The sequence below is a fragment of the Aphanomyces invadans genome (assembly GCF_000520115.1).
Source record: "Aphanomyces invadans strain NJM9701 unplaced genomic scaffold supercont1.38, whole genome shotgun sequence".
Taxonomy (NCBI): Eukaryota; Oomycota; class Saprolegniomycetes; order Saprolegniales; family Verrucalvaceae; genus Aphanomyces; species Aphanomyces invadans.
Window position 1 is genome coordinate 562,308 of NW_008580183.1, and position 26,580 is coordinate 588,887.

A 26,580-nucleotide genomic window follows, 5' to 3' on the forward strand; every position below is an offset into this window, starting at 1 on the left:
TATGCTCCTTCAGTTGATTCTACGGATTGTTGAGCAAATTTGATATGGAGTTTTTCCTTGTGCTTTTTATATTCTTTTTGGCTCTAAACGCAAAGTGCAAACACCGATATTCAGTTCCATATTATATATATTTCGAAGAATTCGACCCCTTAGCTGGGTACCCCCAAGAGCGAGCGCACTTCTGCACGCCGTGCCATTCCCACGACGAAGGTGCTGGGCAATGGATAGCCATCGCTATAGTGTGTGAACCACTAAACCCCTAGCTGACGAGGTGTTGGTGGAGTTCACCCATCGTTCAAAGCCATAGACCACGTGGTCACGAGGTGATATGATACATACTTTTCCACTCGTGTGCTCAAAATTCATCCAAAAAGCATGCGGACGTCCGCTTTTCCCATTTTGTTTCAATCTTATTGGGGGCATCTCAATTCGAATTTACATCCGACGATAGTGGCATCTCCAAAAATCACCATAAAAGCATGCACCAATCACACTATTCCAAGCATTTTTGCTTCAAAAACGATGGAAATTGGTGATTTTTCTGCCAAGCCGACTCTTTGCTTCGTGGAGAGCACAGGGTCGGTATGACCCTGTGACACGGGAGGGAGCGAAGGGAGGCAGCCACAAAGCAGTGTCGCACTGCGTTCGGTGCCATTGAGCATGTGAGCGCGGGTCTCTTACCCCCAACTCATATCCTTACACCGGATCTAGCATTTGCAAAGCGAATTCTAGGATACCCCCACCGCGGCGGCAGAGCGGCGTTTGCCTGGCTTGGTCGATTTGGAATGGTTCCAGCATCTCTCGGTTGCGTTTCTTTCACGCTATCCATCGTACACCCCGAACGCAGTTTTTTGTGAAACCGGCTTGTGCTAGCTTGGTTTCAAAGAAGGGGGTGAAATGCATCGGTTGGCACGTTGTGTGGCTTGCCAATCTTTTCAACGAAATATTCCTGCCCCCCAAAGACGTGCAATAGCCACAGGTACATGAGCAATCAACACGACTGCGTCCCCCCGTTGCTATGGCAATTTTGCGTCGACAGGAGTGTGCCCGCGGAAGGTTTCAAACTCTTTCGTGTAGCAGGGGAATCGACCGGACGCGTTTGGGGCCACGGGATTATCTCTTCCTTCCTCGTCAGGTTTGAATACCTAGGAAACTCGTTTCGGCTGGCGGTGGGCATACACGCAGCACCCCTCGGGGATAGCCGGTTTCAACGTTAGCCTCTCGCAATGGTTTTGTCGCTGCTGTGCCATCGGATGACCCCAGGCCAGCAAAACCCTTGGGCCACTCTGGGATTCTACGTTTCCTCCTCTCCGCGACACCAATGCGACGCATTCAATGTGCTGGGACTGCGCGAAGGAGTTGAAACATGCCAACGACACGATCGTTCGCCCTTTCGAAGAATGCCAACGCACCACACCAAGCGATCGCTTCTGCTTGCGGTATGCGTCTGCAGCATGGGCTTGTCCGGCCCGATCCGGGCTTGTCACACCGTCCACTGGAAAACGGGCTGTACGAGAGTGGTTGGTAGGACCTTTTGAATGACTCGGAGGGGAGAAATTGTCGAGACTGCTCCGACACCGCCCCCGCGAACCTACTGCGACGACGTGTGGCTAGAGCACAAGACGCAGGATTGAAAAATGCTCTCGGAGTGAGGAACGGTGGTGGTGAGCTTGGCCAGAACGGCTCAAGTCACGTGATCCGTTGCTCGCGTGGTGGCTGCTATTCTTCGGTCAACTACATCCTGGACAGCCGTCGCGAATCGGAAGCACGTTCGGGTGTTTCGGCGAACCGAATGGCCTCGATCCCGAGGTACACTGACGCCTGAGCCCCGCAGCTCGATAAAGATCTGCAGCATCCTTTCCTTCTGAGAGGTCCTTCCGAACAAACCACATCGCAGTGATAGTACCAAGGGGAAGCCACGATGACGAATTCGCATTCACGTCCGTTTCGGAACCTCCGGAAGAAGCACGTGTTCACGCCCGGTGGTCACCCCACACATGCCATGGCCACGTGTACTTCGGCGTTGAAGAGTTCACACAAACTCTGCCCACCATAAACCGTCCAAAGGGCGCGAGGCTGCCCCATGATGAGCCCTCTCCCGTTGGCTACACTACTCGACAAGGGATGTGCGGTGCGCTGATAGGGCCGCCAACGTTTGTATGCTATCCCCGACACTTACACAACCGTACGTCGCACGTGCCTCACTCATGGTGCCACGAATGTGGAAGTCGCCGCCAGGCCTCCATCACGCTCCGCCCCCCCCCCCCGTCGTGCCCTACCTCACGTCCGACGCTGCCGAGGTGAACATGAGAAGGGGGAAATGGGGTCCAGTGTCGGTTTGGTGTCCCATCTATCGTGGTTGCGATCCCCAACTTCCGCGACATTTCGTCAATTATGGCGGTCTCCACTCCCCCATGGGGCATGCGGTCGTCCAGCATCACGAGGCCTGCACTTCGTCGAAGAACAGCCGAAGGATGAAGCATTGCAACAACACAATTCTTGAAGCTGCCAACCGCCCTACCAACTGGGGCGTCACATAGATGGGTAGTTGGAAGTCAGTATAGGCCAGACTCATGTCACCGTCTCCGACAGGGTCAATCATGACGGAACCAACGTGCCTTCGAAACAGGACAACACTGGAAATGCTGCCAGAATCCCTTGAGTGAACAGAGTTTGGCCCTGAAGCGTTCCTGGAATCGCCAGCGCTCCATGCTCCAATGGACAGGTCATGCGCAATACATCTGCGTGGTCGCAGCCCTCGAAAGATTACAGTAAAACTCACGCATGGATATCGCCCACATGTCGTTGTTTCACGCACGCGAACAGCGTGACTTGTGGGGCGGCGCGGTCCGAATCCAAACGAGCGAACGGCGCCAAGGATTCTCTCTGGGTGCGACGGGGGTGCACGCTTGTGTAAGTAGACGCCAGCGAAGGGTGGTCGGCCGCGATGAAGTCGCAGCTACGTGGGGTCGCTCGCAGGCCAAGCAGACCCGTCTTTCCGCCATGCCATCAGGAACTAGGTTGCCTCGTTGCCATCGTGAGTGCCTACTTGACATGGCAGACAGGTCGACCTAGTCATTGGAACTGTTGTGACATCATGGTGGTGCTCAGCCCCGTCTGATTTCATGCACTCGAGAGCTACTCTATCGCTGTGGCTGGTGGTTGCCTCACCCCAGGACATGCTCGTCCGAGTCTTTCTCGCTTCGCTATTTACCTTGGCCACATCTCTGGGGTTTCGTGGACAATCGTGCCACGGTATGCTCAACGTATCTCTGAGGCATCTCGCTCGCTTGCTCGCGGCTGGCAGGTATCTCCGTGACATGGGCGAGAGACAGTCATCGGCCTTCGCGTTGGGACGAAGTGATTCGTCCCGACCTTTGAGACAATCTGCTGTGACAGCGCTCTCGCACATCACGAGTCCTCCTCGACCGTCGGACGGCAGCGAGCCTGGGGCATCAAGCCTCGCCCTGGCACGGCGAGTCGGGCCTTGGGGGTTGTTCCAAAGTCGATATATGGACATGACTTAGGTGGTTGGTCGCCCGCTTGACGTGCACGTGGTCAGGTTATCGTCAACCTACTTCGCTCACTATAGTTGCCAGTCGCATGCCCAGGGCGAGGACGTGCTAAACGAAATCACAGGCGGCACGGAGTGAGATGTCGCTAGCTTTCGCCCTCGCTCACACGGATGAACGCGCTGGACCATCCAGCGAGCGACTCGAGTGCCGTTGGCTCAAGTCGCGGGACGATTGTGACAAGTGTTATGTGCCCAAGTGAAACGAGGGGCCTGCTGCGATGCTGTACGATGATTCGACGGCGCGCCCGATGATTGCAAACCAGTTGGCAGATTGGACCGATCCATCACACCAGACCGTTCAAGTTGCGGGGGCGGGTCGCCCCTTTTCTCAAGGCCACATGGTCTCGATGGTGCTACCGCCGGGGACCTTGGTCATTTCCGATTTTGCATTGATGGGATCGAGTTGTGCGTTCAAAGACTGCCGGCTGGAGGCGTTGCCCAACACGGACAAGTGCGAAGTCCACAAGTTCCGCAAGCAATGCCGCATCCCCGGGTGTTTCAACATCGTGTACGCACGGCACTTGTGCGTTCGCCACGGCGGCAAAAAGAAGTGCGAAGCGCCAGGGTGTGCGGCGAATGCGTACGGTGGCAACTTTTGTGGCCAGCACGGCGGGTCGCTGTCCAAACCCGCATGCAAGCACCAAGGATGCACCAAGCAGTCGCATACACGTGGTCTGTGCGTCACGCATGGCGGTGGCCGGCGCTGCCAGACGGACGGGTGCGGCCACTACGCGCGCGGTGGTGGCCTGTGCCACAAACACAAGACAATGGCGGACCAGTGCAGCCACCGCGACGTCAAGGTCGAGCACGTGCAGCACCGCCAGCAACTGCAGCAGCAACAACTTCTCAATAGCCGATTTGAGCCGATCATCCAGGACGAATACTACTACAGCGGGTGCTACAGCGCCGCGTACAAGGAAGACTTGAGTCACAGCGAATTTCTCGATCTCCTCATGCAGTATTTCCCCCCGAACTCGGCGAATGAGCCGTGGAAGATGCCGCGGGCGCCCGCGCGCAGTCCATGCAGCGTCGATGGTCTCCTCATGGTGTGACAGCCTCGCATCGTTGCGCCAACATCCCCCCCACTGGGCACGACTGCGCACCCAGTACATTTAACTTAATCCGACCAAATACTCGCCAACTCGTACGTCTGCCCCTCATCCCCGCCACCGGCCATCGCGTTTTGTGGCCTTTCCGGCACGTGAGAAAGGGACCCGACGCAGCCCTGACAATGGCGTCGGTGTAACTAGCCACGGATGGTGCGCATCACACACGCGGCGGCAAGTGGGAGGCATCCAAACCTCCCTCAGATCAGACCACCACACTGAGTACAATGAAGCCAGCGCTTTGGCACAACGAGTACCGAATTCTTTCCTTGGACATGCTGGAGTTGGAAGGCAGGGTGTCATGGCTCGCCAGATCGCCGTCCGCGTGGCCATGTTGGTGTGCCGCTTGAGTCCCTCGCAACGTCGATGGCGCGCTGTCGGTCCTCATGAGCCGCAGTTGCTCATGCCATGGAGCATGGCCCATCGTGGCCACTCAACACACAAAGTCATCATCGGTTCGAGATTGGTCAAGGGCGGACAAAGTATTGCAACGATTCGCCGCGGTACCCCAGTCGAGGCGCCAAGACGTCCCAGAAGGACGCGTTACATCACGCTACCGGCAGCTGCTACGATGAGTGGTCAACGTTTCGAGCACAATTCGTCCAAGGACAGGGGAGCAACGACAGGCCTCAAATAATCGCCAGAAAAGCGCTGGCAATGGACTGGAGAACGTCGTCTGCCCCTTCAGGACTAGTTGGACGAGGTAATGTCACCCCCGGAGAAACGAGTCGCAGCGGAGAGACAACTCCAGATGGCAGCTCCCACATGACGCTGCACGTATCCCACCGGGCTGTACACACTGGCGCTTGTCCTCCGAATGGGGGCCGCCGGGCAGCCCCCTCGCCCAACTGCTCGTTGAATAGGTGAAAGACGAGCTCGTCGCCATCCATCGTCGTCGACGCGGTCCGTTCATCCTGCCAAACGGCGGACACCGTCGCCGTCGTTGGAGTTTATGGCCGCCAGTCTATATCAGGCTTGGTACCACTGCGTCCAGGGCACCATGGCGGCGGGTGTGGACACGTTGCGAGTACAGTGTCGTTGCGCTGGCACATCGCATGGCGGTGCCTTCCTCAGGGGGGGGGCTCGCCCCAGCTGGAGGGTTTGCGAAGACCAAAAGCATCCAACCATGACGGAGGGGGGTGAGGCGGGGGTGGCAGCTCCTACACCGCAAGCCACAAAGGTTTGGGCGTCGGCTTGCTATCACAATTCGAAGCCACCGGGCTACGATGTGTGGCCACGATTCCACGTCCTTTGGCCATTCCTCCCCTTACAACGTCTTCGCAACCACTTGTGGCTATCGATGGAAAGTTGATATCGGTCACCGCACGCCGACGGCGGGTTGTCGCCAGGTCCATCGGGGTCGAAGACGGTACGTTTTCTTCGATTCAAGGGCGACTCGTTCAGGAGTAAAAGGCTTGAAAGCCCTTTGCGACCCGCTCCACGACCTCCTGGATGTGTGTGTACTCTCGCGCAGAGCTCCGCTGGAGGTGCGAGCGCACGAGTGGCCTTGTCGTATGCATCGGATCCAACTCCATGGAACCTCTCAATGCCCAAAGGTTGAGGAAACTCGATGGGAATTGTCTCCCCCGCAAAGTGGACGAGCGAAGGAATGAATGAGCAATCGACACGGCATCGAACACTACGGCCATTGTGGTCGTAGCCACCCGAACAGTTGTTGGAACGACGTGTGCAGTGTTTGCCGGGACGTCCACTGGGACACCAACGAGACCGGCCACTTCGTCGCAATCCGCTTCCTTTATCGCGTCTAGAAAGGACGAATACACCGAGGTGCAGGCCGCGCTGGCTTGAAACGTGTCCAGGTCGGTGGACGTGGGGCGGGGACCGTTTTGAGTTAACGCAAACGTCAAACGGCGCAGTGGTTTCTTGACACGCCGGCCAATTCGGGCTCGTCGTGATCGCATCGAGCATTTGCTGCTTTTGGTGCACCCAATCGCCGACACGACGGCCAGCGTCGCGTTGTGGCAAGGATGGAAATCAAAATCTGCTTGGTACGCCGAGCTCTTTGTTCTCCCGTTCGGACGGGGGGGCATTCCAGTCTGCCCAGCGACAGTCCATCCATGGACAAACCAATCGAGAAGACGAACAAGTGTGTGCGGGGGGACCGTGTGTACCCACGACTTCCCGTCATGCAAATAATTTGAAGGTCTGGGGCAGCTCCCCCCCCCTCCGTCCTTTATCTTACCCATGTTTCCCGTATTGTTGCTGACATTCCTGGCTGCTACCGTCGGTGGCGAGTCCCATGCAAAAACAGGGGAGAAGCTCCACCGCATGGCGGTTTCTAGCAGCGGCCAGACGTCTTGGCAGCAAAGCGGAGAGATGCCATTGTGTGCTGTCCTCCATCCGCCCCTGTTGGCGGCGATTTTATCTAGAGGAGAGCTGCCATGCACGGGATTCCCTGTGTGGAGGGTGGGGGCACGCCCGCTTTGAGCCCACCACCATGACGACTCGAATGACATTCGTTTTGACCGGCGCAAGAGCCGATTTTGCGTTTTTTCCTGTTGTCGATGGAAATGCAGACAGGAGGGTGGCCTTCCCGGGGCGGCACGGTGCGGCTTGGGTCGACTCCATGGAGGAGGCGAAAGCGTCTACTTGGGCGCGCCAAGCTCGTCTCCAGCACTAGCGCAAGTCGTGGGCGACTGTTTGCGTCCCATCCGTCGCAAACGACGTCATTCTGCTGTGCCAGCGCAACGAACATGTTGATTTACAGAGCAATTGAAGCGTCAGGGGCTAGTTGGCCGCCGTTCCGTAGTCGAGGTCGACGCCATGGTGGCCCAAGGACGGTAGGCCCAGCAGAACGTCCTTGTGAGCTTTAATACTGGACGGGTCGACCTCGTATGCTGCCCAGATCTTGTTGAGGTCGTCGGCAATAGTCGCCACGTCGACATCGTCGTGCAGAGCTGCCACGAGTTGCTCGAGTTGTTTCTCCATGTTGCTGCGTTCAATCGGTTCGTTGTGCAGGAACGACATGGCAGCGACAGCATGGACCAAGGCGGGCACGACGATGGGCGCAGAGTCGAGTACAGACAGCAGGAATGGATTCGGTCGAGCGACCGAGGCGGTGGGGTGCTCGGCCAGCAATGCCGTGGCTGTGAGAAATTGCAGCGTCGTGCGGAGGAATGGAAGCAATGCGCGAATGGATGCACTGCTAGCACGCACAACGTGGCCAGCCGTCTCAGCAACGTGGGGGCACATTGGTCGAAGGCGCATCCACTTTTCCGACAGCCATTTCTTGGGGTACACGTGGTAGCCCGTGGTAGGTTCCACCAGCCACAGACACGGCCACATTGGTGGAATTGCGATGGATGCCTGCGAGTTGCTCAGCAATTTACGTCTCCTTTTGACACGTACTGGGGAAGCCATGCTTGAAACTTGACGCAGCAGCCGCGCAACATCAACGTAGCCTTCCTCGGTTGCGAGGTCCACAGCACTGTCGCCGCCCTGCACCAAGAATTGCTGAGCAACTGGATAAGCAACGAGCACGCACTTTTGTTGTAGCTGTCGCGTCAAATAGCCCCGATGCCGCCAACAGCTCGACAACTTTGGCTTGTCCGCTGTATGCCGCCGCGTGCAATGCAGTCCAGCCATCCTTATCAGTAGTTAGTGCGAGAAAGTGGGGAAGGGCAATACCATGTCCTGGAGAGCAGCATTCGTTCGCGGAAGTAGCAACGCCACCGCCGCCGCATGTCCTCGCTCACTGGCGATGTGCAAAGCCGTAGCACCATTCTACGACGCGAAGAGTCTGCGAGCGTTGCTGTGCTGGTCGTACCCGATTTGAGAGGTTGGCATCGACTCTATCGTGCTGTAGCAAGCGCTCGACCACATCGGCATGGCCCATCTCCGATGCAATGTAGAGTGGGGTAGCTCCATCCTGACGGTGGAATTCAGACGAAGAGGACGGCGACGCACTGACCGCATTCGCCAAGTTCACATTGGCATATCGAACCAGGACATCCACAACATGCACATGACCTTCCTGTGCGGCGGCGTACAGAGCAGTCTCGCTATCCTGCATTCGACATGGGACCTCTCCAATGCATGGGCGCGGCCACGTACTTCATTTGTCCAGTCCACGTCTGCCGCGTCGACCAGGGCTCGAACGACATCGGTGTGTCCATGCTTTGAGGCAATCCACAATGGAGTTGCACCGTTCTGATCGAGTGACGCAGCCCAGCCATGCGTGAGGACTCGTGCGTCTAGGTAAACGGGATGGGGTACCTCGCTGACGTTGACGGTGGTTTCTACGTCACGGAAGATCCTTGTGATCGTATCGACATCTCCTTCCTTCGCAGCGACCCACAGATCACTTGCCTTCTCCTGTCCCATGTTCCGCTGAGCTCCATCTTCACAGGGCACTGTCGTCCATACCGACATCAATGGATTTCTTGAATATTTCACGATTTTAGAGAATCTCTATTTATTCAAGGACCAAGATGTAGTATTATTACTACTACTATCTGTTCTGTTAGTAGTACTCATGGATTTGCAAAAAATGGAACATCTCCGAATTTTTGGTAAATTTTTGCACGATACGAAGTGATGGAGAAATCCGGATACAAAGCCTATACATCCGGGAATTGCCGACTGTCGATTTTGTCGCGGGGTTGCGTTGAGGAAGTCGATGAACTTGATCCAAGGGAAGACCAACCAGTACCTGCGGGAAGCCATCCTGGAGAACAATGTGGAGAAGGCGCGCAAATACTTGACCCTCGTCATCGGGAAGGCTGACGTGCAAGCGACGACAGAGGTATACCTCATTTATTGCATGGCATTCGTCCCAACTTGTGTTTTCTGCTGTAGCAAGGCGGGTTTACGATGTTGCATTGCGCCGTCATTATCGGTAACGTTCAAATGGTGGTCATGCTGCTTCAGTTGCATGCAAATATTTGGGCCATCACGGACGTGAGTCTATAACCATTTTCGTCTCGTCGCCGATGATGTTCGTGTAGGATGGATATTCGGCGCTCGACCTAGCCATCTGGAAAGGCCATGGTCAGATCATCGACATCCTGCGAACTCAAGGGCATGTCCCTTTCCCCAGACGTTCCTTGATCACACAACTAACACTCGAATCTAGGGCAATTGCTCCAATGAAGGAACCTGAGAGCTTGAATGGCAAGATGGTCCTCCACCTCGGCCGCAAGGCCGTCGTCGTCGACTATTTCCCCAGTACAGCATTTCGAACGAAGAGCACTCGTGCATTGCACTACCCCGCCGCCGAGAACGGCAAGACCACCGCTGAGAATTACCTCGTGAACCTCTGGGCAGGCACCGATTACCGAATTATCGGTGCGTGACGACTTGATCACGAACATTGCCATGACCTAATTCTTGTTTGTTGAAGGTATTGAACTGGACTACGAGCGGCATCGGTCGAATGTATTCACTCCCATGGATATCAGCATGGATGCGGAAGAGTGCCATGTTCTCACCGACCAGCGGTCTCGCGCTGGATCCGAGGCCAACTCGGCCCCTCGGACGCCCGTCGCTGCATCCGTTGTACCGGGGTTTCCCATGGACGTCGAGACGAAACTCGAAGCGGAGCTCGAAAATGTCCTGGAAGGGCAAGCATTCTTTGACGAGGATGATGACGACGACACGAGCGAAGACGACGACGACGAAATTGAAGTCGAAGCTACTGCTGAAGTTGTGGTTCCCCCAGGTCCTCTGGGGGTTTTGCTCGACTCGGGCATTGAGTCGTGCGCAGTCGTTCAAGGCTTTACGCCCCTCGTCTCCGGTGGTCCCGGTGCCATCGAGGCGTCCGGAGTCGTGAAGCCCGGCATGTACATCATCGGCATCAACGAGACGAACGCGTGTCTGATGACTCTGCAGCAAGTCATCCAGTTGCTTGGGAAACTCGCACGAAAGGAGAAGATCATCCGTTTTGCCGCGTACAAACCGCCGGCGCCACCCAAGATCAAGGTAGAGAAAGTGAACGCTCCTCGAAAGTCATCCGCATCCACCGCGAGTGCCCTACCCACGTCCTCGAACCTTGCCGACCTCGTGTCCGCCGTCAGAGACCGCCGGGCGTCGATGACCGCCGCGCCGATTTCGTTCAAATTGCAAGACGTTCCCATTTCAACGATGCCGCCGCCGGCTCCGACCACTCCAATCGTTCCGACATCGACTGTGGGGGAAGCTGAGTGCGCGCATTGCGGCCTCCCGTCCACCGTGCATTGCTCGAACGACTGCCCATACAAGTAACATGCTCTTCCATGGATCACCCACCGCATGCATGTTCGAGACTTTTGTTGGCGAACCGAATTCGACATGTTGGAATATAAAACATACTAGTAAAACGTAACTAGGGTGAAAAGTACGAGTTTCACCTGGGTATGCCTAGTTTAGACGACGCCGTTGGAAAAAATGCATGTGTTAAAAAGAGTCATATCCATTGCGTAGTTGCCATTTGTACCTAATTTAAACATCGAGCTAACTTCAACTATTTTTAACGTAAGAGTTTCAGTGCAAGGAATGGCGTTATAACGTTATTGGAAATCTTTTCCCGAACACATTTGCTGACTTGTTACCAAGACTTTGCACAGCGTCATCTTGAATTACTGTACTCTGCTGAGTTCTCGGGAAAGCAGTCTACGTACGACTGCCGCGACATTTTGAACGTCGTCGGAACAGTAGTGGTCTGGGACATGTATTTTGCGGCGTGATTGAGTGTATAATTTCACACTTTAGAATGCCCACGACTTGAGTATGCGTATACTCTGTTCAGGTCAAAAGATCATGCGTTGTGACAGTTTTTGACGATGAATAAATTGCTAGAGGTGTTGTTTGGAAAATTTTCCGGCGTTCGCTGACATTGAAAAGCGTCAAAAACCGATTCCGACCGGTGGTACATGCGCCTTCTGCTTGTGATCGCGGCAGCGTTGGTCGGCTGTGCGGCGGCCACTCCGACGTGTAAGGCCCCGTACGAAGTTGCGAGCGCGGGCGGAACGCAATGTGCGTGTGCAAAGGACTTCTTAGGCGTCAACTGCATGCAATGTCGCACGGAGAGCGCTTGCAACTGGATAGACAAGAACTCGCACTGCGCAGTTGGGTTTGGATTCACTTCTAGCATGAAGTCCAAGACGTACACCTGTCTGTTAAGTCAAACGCTGCAGGCAGTGTTCAACGATGGCGCGATGGGGTTGACGTGCGACACGACGGCGAAGACGTGCACGATGGCGGTGTACAAGTCGGCCACGGGACCTCAAGGCGAGCACGCGATCGACTGCAGCATGAAAGGGTGTTCTTTTGCTGGAACTTCGGTCGCGTGCGACAGTCTCACGTGTAAGTGCACCGACCTGTGCTCCCTCGTGTCCAAGCAATTGTTCGAGGTGTCACTCGCGAACAAGTACAGTGACGCAGACCGCCATACTCGTCTAACTCGCCTTGCGTAGGCCCGTGAAAATGGTCGCAATCTCCAACACCACGTTGAAAGTCGAAATTGAGGGGTCGCCTTTGCCTCTCGAAGGGATCTGTACTGCTTCATCATGCGAATCGACCAAGGTAATGGACCAGCTTGCCGGTATCGACGACGACAGCTCTTCCACCCCAACGGCCGCTCCTCAAACGTACTCCAAGGCTCTGATCGTGTCCCTCTCTGCGGTGCTGGTGCTCCTGGGTGCCAGTGCGCTATTTGTGTGTTGTTTTTACACTCTGTACGCCGCCAAACTCAGACGAGCACCATCCAAGGAGGCTGCAATGTCTCTGGAAGACCCGCTCGAGACGAATGGCTTTGTTGTCTCGACGACGGGCGATCTGTTTTCCTTTGCAGACGTGTGCTGCGTCTCGAAAAGCAGTCGCAACCCGTTCAAGTCGGCCACACTAGTCCAACCCCCCCGCCCGATTCTTTCCAACGTCCACGGCTCCGTCCGCCGTGGTCAAGTGCTGGGGCTCATGGGCCCCAGTGGATCTGGGAAGACGACGTTGCTGAATGCCCTTGCTGGTGTCGCGAACGGCACGACGACCGCGTTCACCGGCAGTATTTTGCTGGACAACCAGCCGCTCCCGTCCAACTTTCGCCACCTCGCCGCGTATGTCCAACAAGACGACTGCTTGTTTTCGACTCTCACGGTCCGCGAGTCTATCGAATACTCTGCCTTTCTCCGGCTGCCATCACGTCTATCTCTCCACACGAAACAGCAAGTCGTGACCAAGGTCCTCGACGAGCTTCGCCTCACTCACGTCGCCGACTCCCGTATTGGAAACGCTAGCGTTCGAGGAATCTCTGGCGGAGAGCGCCGCCGCGTCAGCATCGGAATGGAACTTGTGACACAGCCTCAGGTGCGTCTGGCACTATCGTGCAACTGTGTCGGTGGATGCACGAAATGGCATTGTTTGTGGAGTGTGCTGCATGTTGCTGGCGGCCGTGGTCTCCTCTGTGGTGATTCAACATGTCGTGGTGTAGATGCTGTTTTTGGACGAGCCGACGTCTGGCCTGGACAGCGCATCGGCGAACAGTTTGATCTCGTTGCTGTCGACGGTGGCCAAGAGCGGGCGGATGGTGATTTTGTCTGTGCATCAACCCAGTACCAAGTCTTTCCTCAAGCTCGACAACGTGTTGGTGCTCGCCAAAGGTATGGTCGACATGGATGGATCGAGTCGTCATGGCCATGGCTAGGCCAACTCGTCTATTCTGGGCCGTCCACGGCAGCCGCCACGCGCTTTTCGTCGTTGGGCTTGCCGTGTCCCGCCAACGAAAACATTGCCGATCACATCTTGGACTGCGCATCCGACCCCGCTTCGATTCCAGTACTGCACGAGGCTTGGCTCGGTGACATGCACGACGTGTCGGCGCGAGAGGATCCGCTGGATGCGCCCGTGCGTCAGCCGTCCTTTGAAAAAGTCGACTTTGGCATGCAACGGTACCATCGGTCGAGTCTCCTCAAACTCCAAGTCCTCTTTCTTCGCACGATGCGCAATACGTTCCGCCAAAAGTCGCTCTTCGTCCTCCACTTGGCCATCTCGGCCATTCTTGGCGTCATCACGGGGCTCATCTTCATGGGGCTGCAAAACAACCTGGCGGGGTTCCAAAACCGCATGGGCGCGTTCTTTTTCACGCTGACGTTCTTTGGGTTTGGCACGTTGAGCTCGATGGACGCGTTCATCGCAGAGCGCCCGCTTTTCGTCAAGGAGGCCGGCGCCAAGTACTACGGCGCGTGGAGCTACTTTGTAGCCAAGGCAAGTATCGACCTCGCGTCGTTGCGGGTCCTGCCAGCGATTGTGTTTGCCAGCATCTTTTACTATCTCATGGGGCTCCATGCCCCACTCGATCGGTTCCTGCTCTTCACGACGACACTCGTCCTGTTCAACGTGGCCGTGGGGTCCATGAGCACCTTTGTCAGCATTTGCAGCAAGACGGTCGGGATTGCCAACTTGGTCGCGACGGTCGTGCTGCTCCAAAACGTCCTCTTTGGCGGGTTCCTCTTGAACGTCCAGACCATGTCGGTGGGCGCGGCGTGGATGCAATGGCTGTCGATGTTCAAATATGCATTTGAAGTGATGATGACAAACGAGCTGAGCGGTCTCTTGCTCACGTTTGACGCGTCGGGGTATGTGGCCGTCCCGGTCTATGGCGAAGTGTACCTCAAAACCCTCGGCATGGACATCAACAACCAAATGCGCGATGTCGTCTGCCTCGTCGCTATCACGGCCGCCTTCAACTTGGCGAGCTTTGTCATGCTAAAGTACCAGGTCCCTCGACCCATGCGCCTCTCGATGGCGCCCGCCACGAAATCCGTGTAATCATCCACACCCAACTTTCTCACCTTTGTCTCGTCCTCCCGTCATCGAGACGACGCCCTGTCCGTTGGAAGGGGCGGCGTACTCGATGTGGACATTGCGCTCCCATCCGACCCTACCATGATCATGGCAGGGGATGGCACCCGGCTGTGTTCGACGGCGCTTCTTCAGCGACGCACGAGCGCACCGAATGGATGTAATGGACAGCGTTTCCTTGCATTGCACAGACGCGCATCTCGCTTGGATGCACGCGCGTGCCACGTCATGAAAGAAGGCGGGGCAGAAGGTGTTTTTCCCGACGTTGCATGTGTTAATCCCTGGATCCTTCCGGGCAAAACACAATGAACCCAGCTGAAGAGAGCGAGTTGCAGGCCTTCCTCTACACTAGAGCGTTACAACATGGCGACCGACGGCAACAACGACGCGGTGGCGGCCCATTAGGCAATTCTCACCATGGCCATCAGCAACCGCAACTCGATGATCTTCTCGTTCGGTAGTCGTTCGTCCGCCTCCGCTCCCCCCACACAGCACCAGCCGCCGTATACTGCCAAGCTGATGCCCACATCGTTGTACGATCCGAGAAACACGGTCAACGGGATCACACGGTCCCGATCGTTTCCACCCACGATGAGAAAAGCGGAAGAAGACGATGCCAAGCTCGTCGAGCTCGTCAATCGCATTCAGAAATGCGTCGACACGATCCAAGAAATCAAACATGAAGTCGACTCGGCTGCCGCCAAGATGCATCGACGACACACTCACCCGTGCCCATGACGAGCCCTTCCCTGGAGAATATCGTCCCCCCACCCTTCCAGCTCCACTATTTATCAATGCAAGCAGCGTATCTGTCGACTTTCTCTTTCGTCTTCACGGAGACGTCCAAAACACGACTGAGTACAGAGATGTCATGGGAGTGACCAAACAAAACGACAGAGAGCCATGACCACACTGTTGCTTTATGCAAACGAACTAGAGCAGCCAAGCACCACATTGGCGAGCCAGAATCCACAGGATTGCAGGATTCCAACACACACACACCAACGCTCTAACGGTAGCGGCGGAGCGAGGTGGTGTTGCGGCGCTTCCAGTTTTGGCGGCGCGACGAACCAATGATCTTGTTGGCCTTGTGGCCGCGTTGGCGCAAGCCACGGGCTTGGCGACCAGCAGAGGTCAAACCACGCTTTTCGCGGCGCTTGTGCACGGCGTTTACGATCCAGTTGATGCGGGCGTCGCGGCGGATGGCCTTGTGGGAATGGTCGACCAAAATCACTTCAAAGTACTTGTACGTCGCGTCTTGGTTCACCCAGTACGAGTTCAACACACGCAAGTTGGTGAACTTGGCACCAGCACGTTCTTCGGCGATCGAGCGCAAGTTGCGGACATCCTTGAGCTGGTTGATACCGTGGTGCTTGGGTTTACCGTAAACGATACCCTTGGAGTTAGGGCGCTTGCGGCCACCGCGGCGGACAGCGACGCGGACAGCGACGTAACCTTGCTTGGCCTTGTAGCCGACGCGGCGAGCCTTGTCGAGGCGCGAAGGGCGGGTCAAGCGGTAGACCACGGGGAGTTGGCGGTATTGCCAGGCGCGGACGCGGAGCAAGAAGCGGAGGACGTCCGATTGCTTGCGCTTCCACAATTCAGCGATGTACTTGTAGGCTCCCATGGTGCTTTGGCGATTGGTCTTGGCTCAAAATCAATTCTGGCGGCGCCACCGCCTATCGCGCGACTGACTGGCGGTGAGCTCCCGATGGAATTTAATTTCCAGACATAGAAAGTATTAGTCATATTTTAATTGCCTCAACGGTTTTTAATGCGAAGTTCTCATTGGGTGGATGTAGAGAACACGTTTGAAACAGGTGGGCGATGGAGTTCATGGGTATAAGTGCATGAGACTAAATGAATGGTCGGATCGATGTTCACGGTCCACTGCTTCAAGCTTCCGGACAGTGACCACGGAATTGCTCATGCTATTTCATATGTAGTTCTGTACAAATAAAGTAGCCTTTCCATCGTATGCAGAGAGTATTGAACAGAGGGATTGTTCACGCCAGACAACACCACACCTGCGTCGCCATTTCAACATGAAACACGCATATTCGAATTGACTCATTTGAAGAATGGCGTTCTTTTCGAAGCGTTTGAATCGTCGTACGAAACAAACCCCTCCAACATTGAATACCAACTCCGACAGGTCTCGAGATGGTTGGCGTAGGTCACAATCGTATTTGACTAAGAAGAGATGGGTCGCCGTCCTGCCAAGTGCTACCGCTTCCAAAACAAGAAGCCGTTCATCAAGTCGCGCTACTGCCGTGGTGTGCCGGACCCCAAGATCCGCATCTACGATGTCGGTAACAAGAAGGCGTCCGTCGATGTCTTCCCCTTTGTCGCCCACTTGGTGTCGGACGAAAAGGAACAATTGTCGTCGGAAGCTTTGGAAGCTGCCCGCATTTCGGCCAACCGATACTTGACCAAGTTCTGCGGCAAGGACAACTTCCACATGCGCATCCGTTGCCACCCTTTCCAAGTGTTGCGTATCAACAAGATGTTGTCGTGCGCTGGTGCCGATCGTTTGCAGACGGGTATGCGTCACGCTTACGGTAAACCGACCGGTGTTGCTGCCCGCGTCGCTATCGGCCAACCCATTATCTCGGTGCGCTCCAAGGACTCGTTCGGCCCTGCCGTCGTCGAAGCCCTTCGCCGTGCCAAGTTCAAGTTCCCTGGTCGCCAAAAGGTGTTGGGTTCCAAGAAGTGGGGTTTCACCAAGTACGAACGTGACGTGTACGCCAAGCTCCGCCAAGAAGGCGTATTGGCGTTGGACGGGAACCACGAAAAGTACATTCCCAACCACGGCAAGCTCAAGGCCCCTCGCGTCACCAAGTAAATGCTTTCCCGCATCCTTCAACGCTAGAGCTAGAAATCTCTTGTAACTTAACCACTTTTACGATTGTTGTTGGTCGCCTCATCCTTTCCCTTGGATCTTGACGGGTGCAAGACTTCATGCAGGTCAACTTGCCGTCCACCGATGTCGTTCTGCACAGAGAGAGCGCCGCCAGGACGATTCGTGAGTCGGTGACCTGGTGGATCTCGTTTCACGCGACCGTGGGCTGCGAAACACGCGAGATGTAGTTTTTCAAGTGTCTCAATCCTTGGTGTTAAATACTACACGACTCTTCACCAACGCACACTTGACCTCCGACCCGAACCTCAAAACTGATCGACCCGTTTATTGTTCGGCAGCAGGGGCTTCACGGCGGTAGCCATCTTGGTTGCGGCCGCGGAATTCAGGGTTGAAGTCGCCCGAAGGCCCCAAGTTCTTGTCCTTGCCACGGCCGTACCCGCCGGCGGAAGGCGCCTGGGGGCGTTGAGGGCGGGCCGCTTGCTTCTTCAAGGTCGCAGGGACGATCTCGGTCGGCAAGTGCAAGTACGCACGGAGGTATTCAATGCCTTCGGCGGTCAAATACCAGTAGTACCATTGCCAGTTGAACGTTTCCTTGACGTAGCCGCGCGAGTGGAGCGATTGCATGAGCTTGATCACTTGGAGGTTGGGCACGTCGACGTCACCGTGCTTGGGTGCGAAGAAGTCCTTCTTGCCAACCATCACACCTTCCTTGAACAGGTACGAGTAGACAGCGATGCGGTTCTTTTTCGGGACGAGCATGTTCGAGGATTGAGAGAGCTTAGCCGGCTAGCGGGTCTTCGCTTGAAACTAACTGGAGTAGTGGCGGCTCCTTTCGCATGCGCTCGCCCACCCAAGCCCTGCCAGCCAATCTATTTTGCACCAATGGACAACGGGACCTGTCACAATTTATGTTTTGAAATTGGTGTAAGTCACACTATTTCATGGGAACGGACATGCATATGGCAACCAAGATCACGGGGGGATGCCGGTGGTCTATGGAGTGCGGTGTTTTGTCGAGGCAAGATGGCATGCATTGTGAGCCTTGGCATATGTGTACATGGAGCAAGGCTTTGAGCCGAGGCCTCGCGCAAGATTTGGAAAGTGGTCCACAGTCCATGGGCGTCCACGTCCTCGCCACACCCCAGCAAGATCGAAGCCAACAACTGCGAGAAACGACAGCCCTGGTCGTCATGCGAAGGACGACTAGGAGCTGGGAACGCGACTACGCGACAGGTACAGGGCTCCGTACTCTTTATGGGCTTTTCCTGGTTATGGTATGTTGGATTTGATATCGCTTTCCTGATAATGATTGAACACGCTCGTCATGCACCGTTCACCGAGGACATTTGATCCATGTTAAAAGCCAAACCCGATGGCATTGATCAAGATCGAGTCGAAATCAGGGATGTAAAAGCTGAGGAGGACCGAGGTGACCAAGGTGGTGCTGCCTGAGGCAAAGTGCCAGTGTCTGTGCCAAAGCTCGTACTGGACATCCCCCGGCATCCCGCAGTAAATGAATGTGAATGCACAGGCTAGGCCGAGTGTAAACTTGATGCCCAGCACGTGGTGCAGGTCGTTCAGGTGGGCATGGTACGCCAGATAGCTACAAACCAACAGCATTTAGTCAGCACGGAGGAGAAGACTTTACGGCAAGCCAAGTCACTTACAGAGCAATCACGCCCAAGTTACCGGAGATGCACGCGTCGAGTGGAAGGTACTTGGTTTCGCGGTGGCGATGAAACATAGTCGATGCGATCGACGCTCCAAGCTGCAGCATCGCGCACGTGTACTGGCCCAACGCGAACGACACGAGAGAGGCCGCGACATAGATTAGATTCGTCAGGATGAGCGGGTCATGCCATTCGCGTTTGATGTGCGACAAGCGTAGCGAGTGCGGCGGGCAGAGGCACCCGCGACACAGACACATGACGGCGACTGGCTGCCCAGACCGACATGAACGTCAGAAGTGTAATTTCAGAGCAGCCAATCATAACTCTGGAATTCCACTTCAGTTAGCTTCATTGGTGGATATTTGGAACAGTGCTTAGTGCGCGAACTTCACGTTCAATCTAGGCAAATATCCACTCTTGAATATACTCTACTAGGGCTGAGTATAAAATGTGCACATTGCAGCATCAAAATATTCGCAAATTGCCACGAATTTCCACGTATATTTGTTGGCGCACTTGAAGTGTGTACACTTGGGTAGATTTCGTTTTGAAAGGTATCTTCGTCCATATTCAGAGGTCGAGCACAGCGGTGTGCGGCATGTGGAACCCGCGGGTGAAGCGAGCGGCGCTGTCCGTTCTCCCATCGTTCCTTCCGTCATCCTCGTCGACTATTGCCATCCTTGGAGCAAACGTGGACGCGAACTCGTCGTTCTTGACAGGAAGTGCGTCGGCACCGGATGCCATTCGCACTGCGTTTCACTCGGACAGCGCCAATGGATTTTCCGAGTGTGGGATGAATCTCATGCACAACCCAATGATCACCGACATGGGAAACTTGACCCCGACGTCGGCATCGATGTCGTCACTGTCAGCCGCGGCGCAAACGATCGTCTCCCATGACAAGCGGCTGTTGACTCTCGGTGGAGACCATTCCATCACATACCCCCTCGTCAAGGGTACATGTTCCATCTATTGGCTTCACTTAACGAAATCTATCTTCGTCAAGGTGTTCGTCGCGCATTGTGCGCCCGCGGCGAGACACGACTCAACATCTTGCACTTGGATGCGCACAGCGATTTGTACGAGTACGACATTCTGAACCAGAACAATCGATACTCGCACGCGTCCCCATTCGCGCGCATCATGGAAGAAGGGTTGTGTTCACGACTTGTTCAAGTCGGGATCCGCACACACACACAGCATACGCGGGAGCAAGCTGCAGCCTACAGTGTCGAGACATACGACATGCGGTCGCAGTCCTTGAATTGGCCCATCGATGTGGCATTTGACGGACCTGTGTACGTCACTGTCGACTTGGACGTATTGGATCCTGCGTTCGCGCCAGGGGTGAGCCACCACGAGCCCGGAGGTCTCTCCACTCGACAAGTGCTTTCTCTCCTTCAAACTTTTCGAGGCAATGTGGTGGCGAGCGACGTTGTCGAACTCAATCCTTCCCGCGACATTGGCGGGGGGCATGTGTCCATCTCCGGAGAGACGTCGAGCGGCATGACGGCCATGGTCGCCGCGAAAGTTGCAAAGGAACTACTTGCGCGCATGCTCAAGGCGGAAGGACTAGCCTAGCCCAACTTGACGTATCTCCACGGAGACATCCTCGAGTCGACGTCATTTTTTCCTGTAATGAATGCGTCTGTCCAAGGAGACCTCTCTCGTCCACACAATTCGTTCGGTCGCTTCAACGAGAGCCATCCATTCGATCCGGCATGACATGTTAATTCTGCGTTCGAGGAGCACGTTTGGTGGAGTGAAATCTCGGGCTCCTGGGGGTCGTCAGCTCCTTTGTGGATGGTCGAACTGCAAACCCAGACGTTGTCGGGCGTGTGTACGGCTTGGCTCGATACGTCTGCTGTCGACGTATTTCTTGCATCAGTCTCTCTTCCGCTTCGACTTTGGCGGCGGCAGCAGCAGCGGCGGCGGCGACCCTAGCTTCCAGAGCAGCCTTGTGTCTCGCTTCAAATAGCTCCCGCGCCTTTGCGCGGCGCTCGGATTCGAGGGGCTTCTGCGGGCTCGTCGCTAGTGTGCCCCTGGGCGTGGAAGTGGCCAAGGTCGAGTCGGCCCTGGCAACTCACCATGACATGTGAAAACGGAGATGTCACGATGACATTCTCACCCGTCGACTGAATGGACGACAACAACTGGACTGGATCTTGACCGATGCACGCTATGACCACGCAGCGCTGCTGGCGCACTGAAAGGAGGCGTCGCAGCGCCCGGACGCCCTTTGCTCTTGGATTGCTCGTCGGAACGGTGAGTTGCTGTGCTACGGGTTTGCCGACTGCCGGTACTTCGTGGCGTTGTCGAGCACCTTTCGTTGGGCTGCTCTTTCGGCGGAGGAGACGCCCGCTTTTTGTCGCCCATTCGCGCCAACGTTGCCAGTTTTGGCATGGTCGGTTGCGTCAATGGTTTCGTCGAGTTGGGTGCAATGTTGGGCGCGATATCCAACGTGACTGGAAGTGGACGCGCGTGGAATTTTTTCTGGAGCTCGATGGAGTCGGTGTCTTGGGGATGGACCTGTTTCCGCACTTGCTTGATCGCCTCCGCCCGCTTGGACGAGTGGAGCGTCGGTGCCGTCGGCTATCAAGCGCGATAAGGATGCGAGAGCATTCACATGGCGGAATGTACCCTGGTCAGAGGTTTGCGGGAAGACGTTGTCGAGAGCGCGCTGCTGCTGCGAGTGGAAAAGTCCTTTGAGAGCGCGTCATCGTCCATGGAATCCGGGGCCGAGTCCGTGTGTGAGCGCATGTCGTCGTCTTCACCGTCATGGTTGTTGTCATGGTGGATGGAAGGCGGTGTTGGTCGTCGCCGTGTCGAGGCCGCGGTCGTTTTCGATCGAGTCGCTTGCATTGCACCTTCGGCTGCCATGAACGCATCCAGCGCCGCGGCATTGTCCAGCTGATTAAAGTACCCGTCGGCGTTGTTCACATATCTCTTCTCGAACTCGCCGTCGTTCAGATCGTAGTACGTCGGCGCGTTAAAGGTGAATACGTTCGCGGCCTCGTCCTCCGGCTCCGTCATGTCCATGCTGTTGTCGTGAATGGCAAAATTGTCACTGGGGAATATGCCCAATCACTGCGCTGCATGGAACACTTCGGAATAAAAATGCATGCCGTTTCGACGAAAATGTATGGGATATTCCACGGAATTTTTTATAATTTCGACGGGAGGGATCGCCAAGTCGGCCGTGGCGGCTGCGCTGGCGGAGGCCATGGGTACAAGACGATTGCGGCGGAAGGAGGGAAAGGAGGACCCCCTCGCCACGAAAGCAATGACGCCTCGCTACCCTCGATACACGTGAGTTGTCCGTTACAGGGGGGGTTTCTTTACCAGAGCCTGACCTCTCTCCCACCCGACAAGCAAACTCCATGCAACACCGACGAACCCAACTCACCAACGTTCGAGAAATCATCCCGGCACGATTTGTACAATGCAGCATAGGTGTCGCTTGGAATACGCTGAGCTGGTAGTGCGGTCGCGGCCGGTCGTCGCGCGCCAAATCGTGCAATCGCTGGACGACATGCAAATCGACAGGGGCTCGGCGGTTGCCTACGCGACAAGCATGCCGCGAGGCGATTGTAAACATGAACAGCGCCATCGACAGCACGCAACAACCCCTTTGTCAAGATCGTGCTCGTCCACGACGACGACGATGGTTTCCAATCAATCAGGACGTTATCTGTCGATGCACAACATGAGGTCGGTGGATGTCCGTGCGAACCATCAGGAGACCTATAGGGCATCCACTCCGGACCGTCCTTCGTGCCATCTCCTTGTCGGGGATTGGGCTGCTCCGAGTGTCATTTGTACCAAACGTCGACCCCCCTCGCGAATTCGTCGCCGCTTCAGCGCAGCAGTCCCTTTGGCTATACACCTTGTCTCGGTCGACGCGCGCGCGGTGCGCTTGCTCTGGGTAAACTGGTTTCGGTGGATTTCGCCAAACACGCGTCACGATGGAGGGCACGAGCATGTAGATGCTCAGAGCCTGGTCATGGATGGCTTCGTCGTGGTGGTGGGAACGAGGGGCAGTGACGGTGGCAATGGGCTGCACGTTGATCTTTCCGCCTTTCACGGCGCTGTGTCCCCGCGGTCGACGCGTTGATGTCGGACGTGTCGACGCACGTCGCGGCTGGAAAAGTCCAAGGAGTTGACATCTCGCGGCCATTGGAAGCGGTTGTCGTCATAAAAGATGCAAAAGCCGAGCAGCACGAGCAAGCTCGGTGTGCAGAACAACAGCTTGGGCCCGATCGAGATGGTGTTTTTGTGGTCCAAGCTCGTGACGCATCGCTGGCATCGCGTTGACACGGTCGTGTTGGCCGATCCACGACGTGTCGTGAGTTTTTGTGTGCCACGACCCGTCTGGCATCAAGATGGATGGATCACGGGCCTTCCAAACTGTACGCCGTGTCATGGCTTCCGTCGATGCGTCCGTGGCGGGGTCCAAAACTTGGACGCTTCATCCTTTCATGTACTCGTACCCGACGAACGAGAGCCCGTTGACGTGAAGATGGGGGCAGAGTACGCAAGGGGTCGATGGCGCACGCGCCATGGCACGGGCATCCCTTGCGCGCACGTGAGAAGACACATCCACGACATGCCCATCATGAGCGCCACCAGGAGCAGCGAAAAGCTCCAATAGTGGTGTCCGTTGGTCGAAAACGTGTACCGAATCACGTACGCGTACAGCGGGGAGAACGTCCCAACGAGCGCGAGCAGGACAACACGCCGCCGTTCAAGCGACCCCAAGATGTCGTACGTCAAGACCGGTTTGTTCTGGACCAAGCCAGACATCCAGCGTGATCACGCCGCCGTTGCTGAGCACCACGAGCAACACGATGCCCATGGTGATCTGGAACACGAGCCGCATCATGAAATTGTCCACTTTGTGCGACTTGTCTCTGCCCACCGTCGTCGCATACCCCGTTGTTTTCCCAATGCTGTACCCGTCCAGCGTGGGGCCGACGGCCGAAATGACGAGGAAGCGGATCCACACCTGCATGAGGAACAGTCGGTTGACGCTGTTGTCGTGATGTAGTTGGCTTGGTCCCAACGTTGTCGCTCCTTTGTCCCGTCCCCATGCACTGCTGTCTTGACGATCGTGCGTTTGCCGCTGGTGCATTGGATGTGCACGGGCGCGCGGCTGCCACGTCCGAGAACGTGCTGAGGACGCCGTCGGGGTGTTTGCCGTTCCCCATCGCGTCGAGCGCACGCATGCCCACATCGTCTTGGCGCCGGGTTGCACGATGGAAAGGCCACGTCCCCCATGACAAAGACGAACGTCGCCCACCGCAACGCGTCGTTGTCGCCCCAAGACAAGTAGTACGACAGAGACAGGGGGGTCGTCGGCATGGAGATCAGCGGCCAATTGCACACCGCCGTCCACGGCACGTCCCCCGTCACCGCGACGAACCCAGCGCTGCTCCATCGACACGTCTGCGTGTGTGGAATCCAAGTCGACTGAAAATATGTCGTCACGTTCGTGCTTTGAAACATGCCTTGGTAGAGCAGCAGCACGACGACGATTCCAACGACCAAAATGCCTGCGCCCGCCGACAGGTTGTTGACGACTCGGTACCATTTCGACACGTACGCGATGGGCAAGGTCGGCTTGATCCGCGAGGAATACTTGCGGGCGCTGTCTCCGAAGCATGCGGTCCGAGTGAACGACGACCGGGATCCACTACCACGTGGGCTGAATGGGGACGTCTAGGCCATGGCAAACAGAGGGAGGGGCAAGGGCTGGCATCGAGTGCAAAGTAGTGAACGGTTATCCTTGCGGTACTTGGGCCATGGCGAGCCCCCTCGGCTGTGCTTGTTCGTCTTCGAGACGAGCGCAGCACAGTGCATCCACCCGAGCACGGTGGGTGGCAGGTGCCGCATCCATGGCACAATACATGGGACGAGGGAGTCGATGCTGACTGCGGAACGTCGAGGAGGGCAATTACTTGCCAGCACACGCCAGGTTGGTTTCGTGGCGACTGCCTCAACACCGCTATCAGAAACGACACGCTCGACCAGTCGTGACAGGCGATGCTGAAGCGTACTGCAGCAGTCAAATGGAGCTTGTTGTGCGGCGATCCCGGCAGCCCTTCTATCGGGACCATGCCATCATTGCTCACGTCAGGAACGTCGACGCGGCACAGCAAATGAACACCCCACCGTGATGGTGTGCCTCGATGGCATTGCCACTCTGGTATGGCTGCGTGTGGAATGTCAGAGCAGTGCGCGACAACCCACGCACGCATAGAGTCGAGTCGGTTGAGGGTAGTGGCGGACGTGATGCAGTTGCGATGGTTCTACGACCGTTCGCCCGTCGCTTGGCAACAAGAACGCAGTGCAGATCGACGTCGACATGTCCCGCGAGGCAGCCTGTCCGTTCTAGGGTGACTTTGGGATCGCGTCCGAGCATGTGCTCAGCAGAAGCGCTCTGTAGCGATTAGTGAATCGCGTACTGGCAATAAGTTTAAGACCACCCCCAAATTGGTGGTTACGCTACCTCCACCTCCAAACAAGGTTGCGCCGTATCGTACAATTGATCTAATACGAAATTGAGGCATGCTAGTGCAGCAACACAGTCACTTCACTCATTCAATCTAACATTGTGAGCAGATTGTGAAATCGTCGCTGGCAATAAGTATAAGACCACGACGCAAAAACAGCATCAATGCATGTCGATTACCATCCAAATTGCTATCAATACTTTGTCTTACCCCCCTTGAGTTCCAAGACACTCACACAGCGCTTTTGCATCGACTGCAACAGCTTGTCGATGAGGTCTTCACCAATGTCATCCCACGCCTTCAAAACGGCAGCAATGAGCTCATTTTTCGACGCAAACTGACGTCCATGTGCGTAAACGGCACGTGCAAGGACACCCCACATGTTCTCAATGGGGTTCAAGTCCGGTGACTTGGCCGGCCACTTCATGACGTCAACTTTGTGCTCGTCCAAAAACGCCTTGGTCTCCTTTGACGCATGGATCGAGGCATTGTCGTGTTGGAAGATGCACTCGCGACCAAAGTGCAAGTCGATGTACGGGAACAGATGGTCGGAAAGCGTGTCCACATACGCGCCGCTGTCTTGATTGCCCTCTAAAACGGCTAGAGTCGATTTCCCCTTGGCACTAAATGCGCCCCAGACCATGACGCTCCCTCCACCGGATTGGCGCTTGGAAAAGATGGCCTTCTCCTTGCGGAGGTCATGCCAATAATACTTCAGCCCGTCAGGGCCATCGAGATTAAACTTCTTTTCGTCACTGAAGACGACTTGTCCAGGTGACTTTGTCCCGTGCCCAATTTTGGCGCGCGATTTTGTGTTTTTCCGTCAAGGTTGGCGAGGCCATGGCCTTGACATGTTGGATGTGCTTGGCCTTGTTGAGCAATTGACGGGCACGCCTAGCCTTAATGGCTAGTTGGCACTCTTGAACGAGCTCACGAGAGCTCAAAAACGAATTGGATGCAGTCCGAAGAAGGCGACGCACGTCTTGGGCAGTGACTTTAGGTGGTCGACCAGTACGCTTGTTGGCATTGTAGCCCGCTGGGTCACTTAGGAAGTGTGCAATGG

General features: G+C 55.9%; 12 protein-coding genes across 13 annotated transcripts; 6 read left to right on the top strand and 6 right to left on the bottom strand.

Moving 5' to 3' along the window:
• Positions 1-3,920: 3,920 nt before the first annotated feature.
• H310_12358 (hypothetical protein) lies at positions 3,921-4,724 on the top strand (the record flags this gene model as incomplete). Its single annotated transcript, XM_008879381.1, has 1 exon — positions 3,921-4,724. A coding segment is annotated over one exon (706 nt), but the record flags the coding sequence as incomplete, so codon positions are not given.
• A 2,598-nt stretch (positions 4,725-7,322) lies between these two features.
• On the bottom strand, positions 7,323-9,070 carry H310_12359. Of its 2 annotated transcripts, XM_008879382.1 has the most exons (8): positions 8,917-9,070; positions 8,755-8,850; positions 8,612-8,707; positions 8,468-8,569; positions 8,329-8,424; positions 8,186-8,287; positions 8,050-8,139; positions 7,323-8,007 (listed from the first exon to the last, which is right to left on the bottom strand). In XM_008879382.1, exons 1-8 carry the CDS (start codon positions 9,022-9,024, stop codon positions 7,429-7,431), a joined length of 1,269 nt encoding a protein of 422 aa, XP_008877604.1. In that variant the 5' UTR covers positions 9,025-9,070; the 3' UTR covers positions 7,323-7,428. The 2 variants fall into 2 exon arrangements, with proteins under 2 accessions (XP_008877604.1, XP_008877605.1); XM_008879383.1 differs by having other exon boundaries at positions 8,468-8,707.
• Positions 9,071-9,286: 216 nt separating this feature from the next.
• H310_12360 (hypothetical protein) lies at positions 9,287-11,082 on the top strand. The gene is made up of 5 exons (XM_008879384.1): positions 9,287-9,445; positions 9,499-9,600; positions 9,648-9,721; positions 9,776-9,987; positions 10,043-11,082. Exons 1-5 carry the CDS (start codon positions 9,320-9,322, stop codon positions 10,900-10,902), a joined length of 1,374 nt encoding a protein of 457 aa, XP_008877606.1. The 5' UTR covers positions 9,287-9,319; the 3' UTR covers positions 10,903-11,082.
• A 425-nt stretch (positions 11,083-11,507) lies between these two features.
• H310_12361 (hypothetical protein) lies at positions 11,508-14,850 on the top strand. The gene is made up of 4 exons (XM_008879385.1): positions 11,508-12,046; positions 12,093-12,978; positions 13,103-13,271; positions 13,316-14,850. Exons 1-4 carry the CDS (start codon positions 11,550-11,552, stop codon positions 14,437-14,439), a joined length of 2,676 nt encoding a protein of 891 aa, XP_008877607.1. The 5' UTR covers positions 11,508-11,549; the 3' UTR covers positions 14,440-14,850.
• On the top strand, positions 14,702-15,373 carry H310_12362 (hypothetical protein). Its single transcript, XM_008879386.1, has one exon. The coding sequence runs from the start codon at positions 14,890-14,892 to the stop codon at positions 15,208-15,210; it is 321 nt and encodes a 106-aa protein (XP_008877608.1). The 5' UTR covers positions 14,702-14,889; the 3' UTR covers positions 15,211-15,373.
• Positions 15,364-16,123, bottom strand: H310_12363 (60S ribosomal protein). The gene has a single exon (XM_008879387.1). It carries the CDS (start codon positions 16,097-16,099, stop codon positions 15,482-15,484), a length of 618 nt encoding a protein of 205 aa, XP_008877609.1. The 5' UTR covers positions 16,100-16,123; the 3' UTR covers positions 15,364-15,481.
• A 534-nt stretch (positions 16,124-16,657) lies between these two features.
• On the top strand, positions 16,658-17,398 carry H310_12364 (60S ribosomal protein L10). Its single transcript, XM_008879388.1, has one exon. The coding sequence runs from the start codon at positions 16,676-16,678 to the stop codon at positions 17,315-17,317; it is 642 nt and encodes a 213-aa protein (XP_008877610.1). The 5' UTR covers positions 16,658-16,675; the 3' UTR covers positions 17,318-17,398.
• A 159-nt stretch (positions 17,399-17,557) lies between these two features.
• On the bottom strand, positions 17,558-18,201 carry H310_12365 (hypothetical protein). The gene has a single exon (XM_008879389.1). It carries the CDS (start codon positions 18,092-18,094, stop codon positions 17,660-17,662), a length of 435 nt encoding a protein of 144 aa, XP_008877611.1. The 5' UTR covers positions 18,095-18,201; the 3' UTR covers positions 17,558-17,659.
• Positions 18,202-18,465: 264 nt separating this feature from the next.
• H310_12366 (hypothetical protein) lies at positions 18,466-19,288 on the bottom strand. Its single transcript, XM_008879390.1, has 2 exons — positions 19,003-19,288; positions 18,466-18,938 (listed from the first exon to the last, which is right to left on the bottom strand). Exons 1-2 carry the CDS (start codon positions 19,260-19,262, stop codon positions 18,692-18,694), a joined length of 507 nt encoding a protein of 168 aa, XP_008877612.1. The 5' UTR covers positions 19,263-19,288; the 3' UTR covers positions 18,466-18,691.
• Positions 19,289-19,563: 275 nt separating this feature from the next.
• H310_12367 (agmatinase) lies at positions 19,564-20,681 on the top strand. The gene is made up of 2 exons (XM_008879391.1): positions 19,564-19,961; positions 20,012-20,681. The coding sequence occupies exons 1-2, from the start codon at positions 19,604-19,606 to the stop codon at positions 20,584-20,586; spliced, it is 933 nt and encodes a 310-aa protein (XP_008877613.1). The 5' UTR covers positions 19,564-19,603; the 3' UTR covers positions 20,587-20,681.
• On the bottom strand, positions 20,618-22,066 carry H310_12368 (hypothetical protein). The gene is made up of 3 exons (XM_008879392.1): positions 21,646-22,066; positions 21,134-21,597; positions 20,618-21,080 (listed from the first exon to the last, which is right to left on the bottom strand). The coding sequence occupies exons 1-3, from the start codon at positions 22,042-22,044 to the stop codon at positions 20,735-20,737; spliced, it is 1,209 nt and encodes a 402-aa protein (XP_008877614.1). The 5' UTR covers positions 22,045-22,066; the 3' UTR covers positions 20,618-20,734.
• Positions 22,067-23,085: 1,019 nt separating this feature from the next.
• On the bottom strand, positions 23,086-24,808 carry H310_12369 (hypothetical protein; the record flags this gene model as incomplete). The annotated part of the gene is made up of 5 exons (XM_008879393.1): positions 23,086-23,376; positions 23,560-23,790; positions 23,840-24,010; positions 24,274-24,723; positions 24,800-24,808. 5 exons carry the CDS (start codon positions 24,806-24,808, stop codon positions 23,086-23,088), a joined length of 1,152 nt encoding a protein of 383 aa, XP_008877615.1.
• Between the last annotated feature and the right edge of the window lie 1,772 nt (positions 24,809-26,580).

What these genes read in the sequence shown, in the direction of transcription:
- H310_12359 (XM_008879383.1), bottom strand. Translation starts at nt 9,024, where the DNA reads ATGGGACAGGAGAAGGCAAGTGATCTGTGGGTCGCTGCGAAGGAAGGA. An exon ending in ACGTGGACTGGACAAATGAA is followed by an intron (nt 8,708 to 8,754) that starts GTACGTGGCCGC and finishes TGTCGAATGCAG; the next exon opens with GATAGCGAGACTGCTCTGTA. An exon ending in ATGCTGCTCTCCAGGACATG is followed by an intron (nt 8,288 to 8,328) that starts GTATTGCCCTTC and finishes ACTACTGATAAG; the next exon opens with GATGGCTGGACTGCATTGCA.
- H310_12360 (XM_008879384.1), top strand. Translation starts at nt 9,320, where the DNA reads ATGAACTTGATCCAAGGGAAGACCAACCAGTACCTGCGGGAAGCCATC. An exon ending in ACGTGCAAGCGACGACAGAG is followed by an intron (nt 9,446 to 9,498) that starts GTATACCTCATT and finishes TTTCTGCTGTAG; the next exon opens with CAAGGCGGGTTTACGATGTT. An exon ending in GACATCCTGCGAACTCAAGG is followed by an intron (nt 9,722 to 9,775) that starts GCATGTCCCTTT and finishes ACTCGAATCTAG; the next exon opens with GGCAATTGCTCCAATGAAGG.
- H310_12361 (XM_008879385.1), top strand. Translation starts at nt 11,550, where the DNA reads ATGCGCCTTCTGCTTGTGATCGCGGCAGCGTTGGTCGGCTGTGCGGCG. An exon ending in AACTTGTGACACAGCCTCAG is followed by an intron (nt 12,979 to 13,102) that starts GTGCGTCTGGCA and finishes GTCGTGGTGTAG; the next exon opens with ATGCTGTTTTTGGACGAGCC. An exon ending in CGTGTTGGTGCTCGCCAAAG is followed by an intron (nt 13,272 to 13,315) that starts GTATGGTCGACA and finishes GGCCATGGCTAG; the next exon opens with GCCAACTCGTCTATTCTGGG.
- H310_12362 (XM_008879386.1), top strand. Translation starts at nt 14,890, where the DNA reads ATGGCCATCAGCAACCGCAACTCGATGATCTTCTCGTTCGGTAGTCGT.
- H310_12363 (XM_008879387.1), bottom strand. Translation starts at nt 16,099, where the DNA reads ATGGGAGCCTACAAGTACATCGCTGAATTGTGGAAGCGCAAGCAATCG.
- H310_12364 (XM_008879388.1), top strand. Translation starts at nt 16,676, where the DNA reads ATGGGTCGCCGTCCTGCCAAGTGCTACCGCTTCCAAAACAAGAAGCCG.
- H310_12365 (XM_008879389.1), bottom strand. Translation starts at nt 18,094, where the DNA reads ATGCTCGTCCCGAAAAAGAACCGCATCGCTGTCTACTCGTACCTGTTC.
- H310_12366 (XM_008879390.1), bottom strand. Translation starts at nt 19,262, where the DNA reads ATGTGTCTGTGTCGCGGGTGCCTCTGCCCGCCGCACTCGCTACGCTTG. An exon ending in AACTTGGGCGTGATTGCTCT is followed by an intron (nt 18,939 to 19,002) that starts GTAAGTGACTTG and finishes GTTGGTTTGTAG; the next exon opens with CTATCTGGCGTACCATGCCC.
- H310_12367 (XM_008879391.1), top strand. Translation starts at nt 19,604, where the DNA reads ATGTGGAACCCGCGGGTGAAGCGAGCGGCGCTGTCCGTTCTCCCATCG. An exon ending in CACATACCCCCTCGTCAAGG is followed by an intron (nt 19,962 to 20,011) that starts GTACATGTTCCA and finishes ATCTTCGTCAAG; the next exon opens with GTGTTCGTCGCGCATTGTGC.
- H310_12368 (XM_008879392.1), bottom strand. Translation starts at nt 22,044, where the DNA reads ATGGACATGACGGAGCCGGAGGACGAGGCCGCGAACGTATTCACCTTT. An exon ending in CCCGCAAACCTCTGACCAGG is followed by an intron (nt 21,598 to 21,645) that starts GTACATTCCGCC and finishes CGCGCTTGATAG; the next exon opens with CCGACGGCACCGACGCTCCA. An exon ending in GTCGTCCATTCAGTCGACGG is followed by an intron (nt 21,081 to 21,133) that starts GTGAGAATGTCA and finishes GTGAGTTGCCAG; the next exon opens with GGCCGACTCGACCTTGGCCA.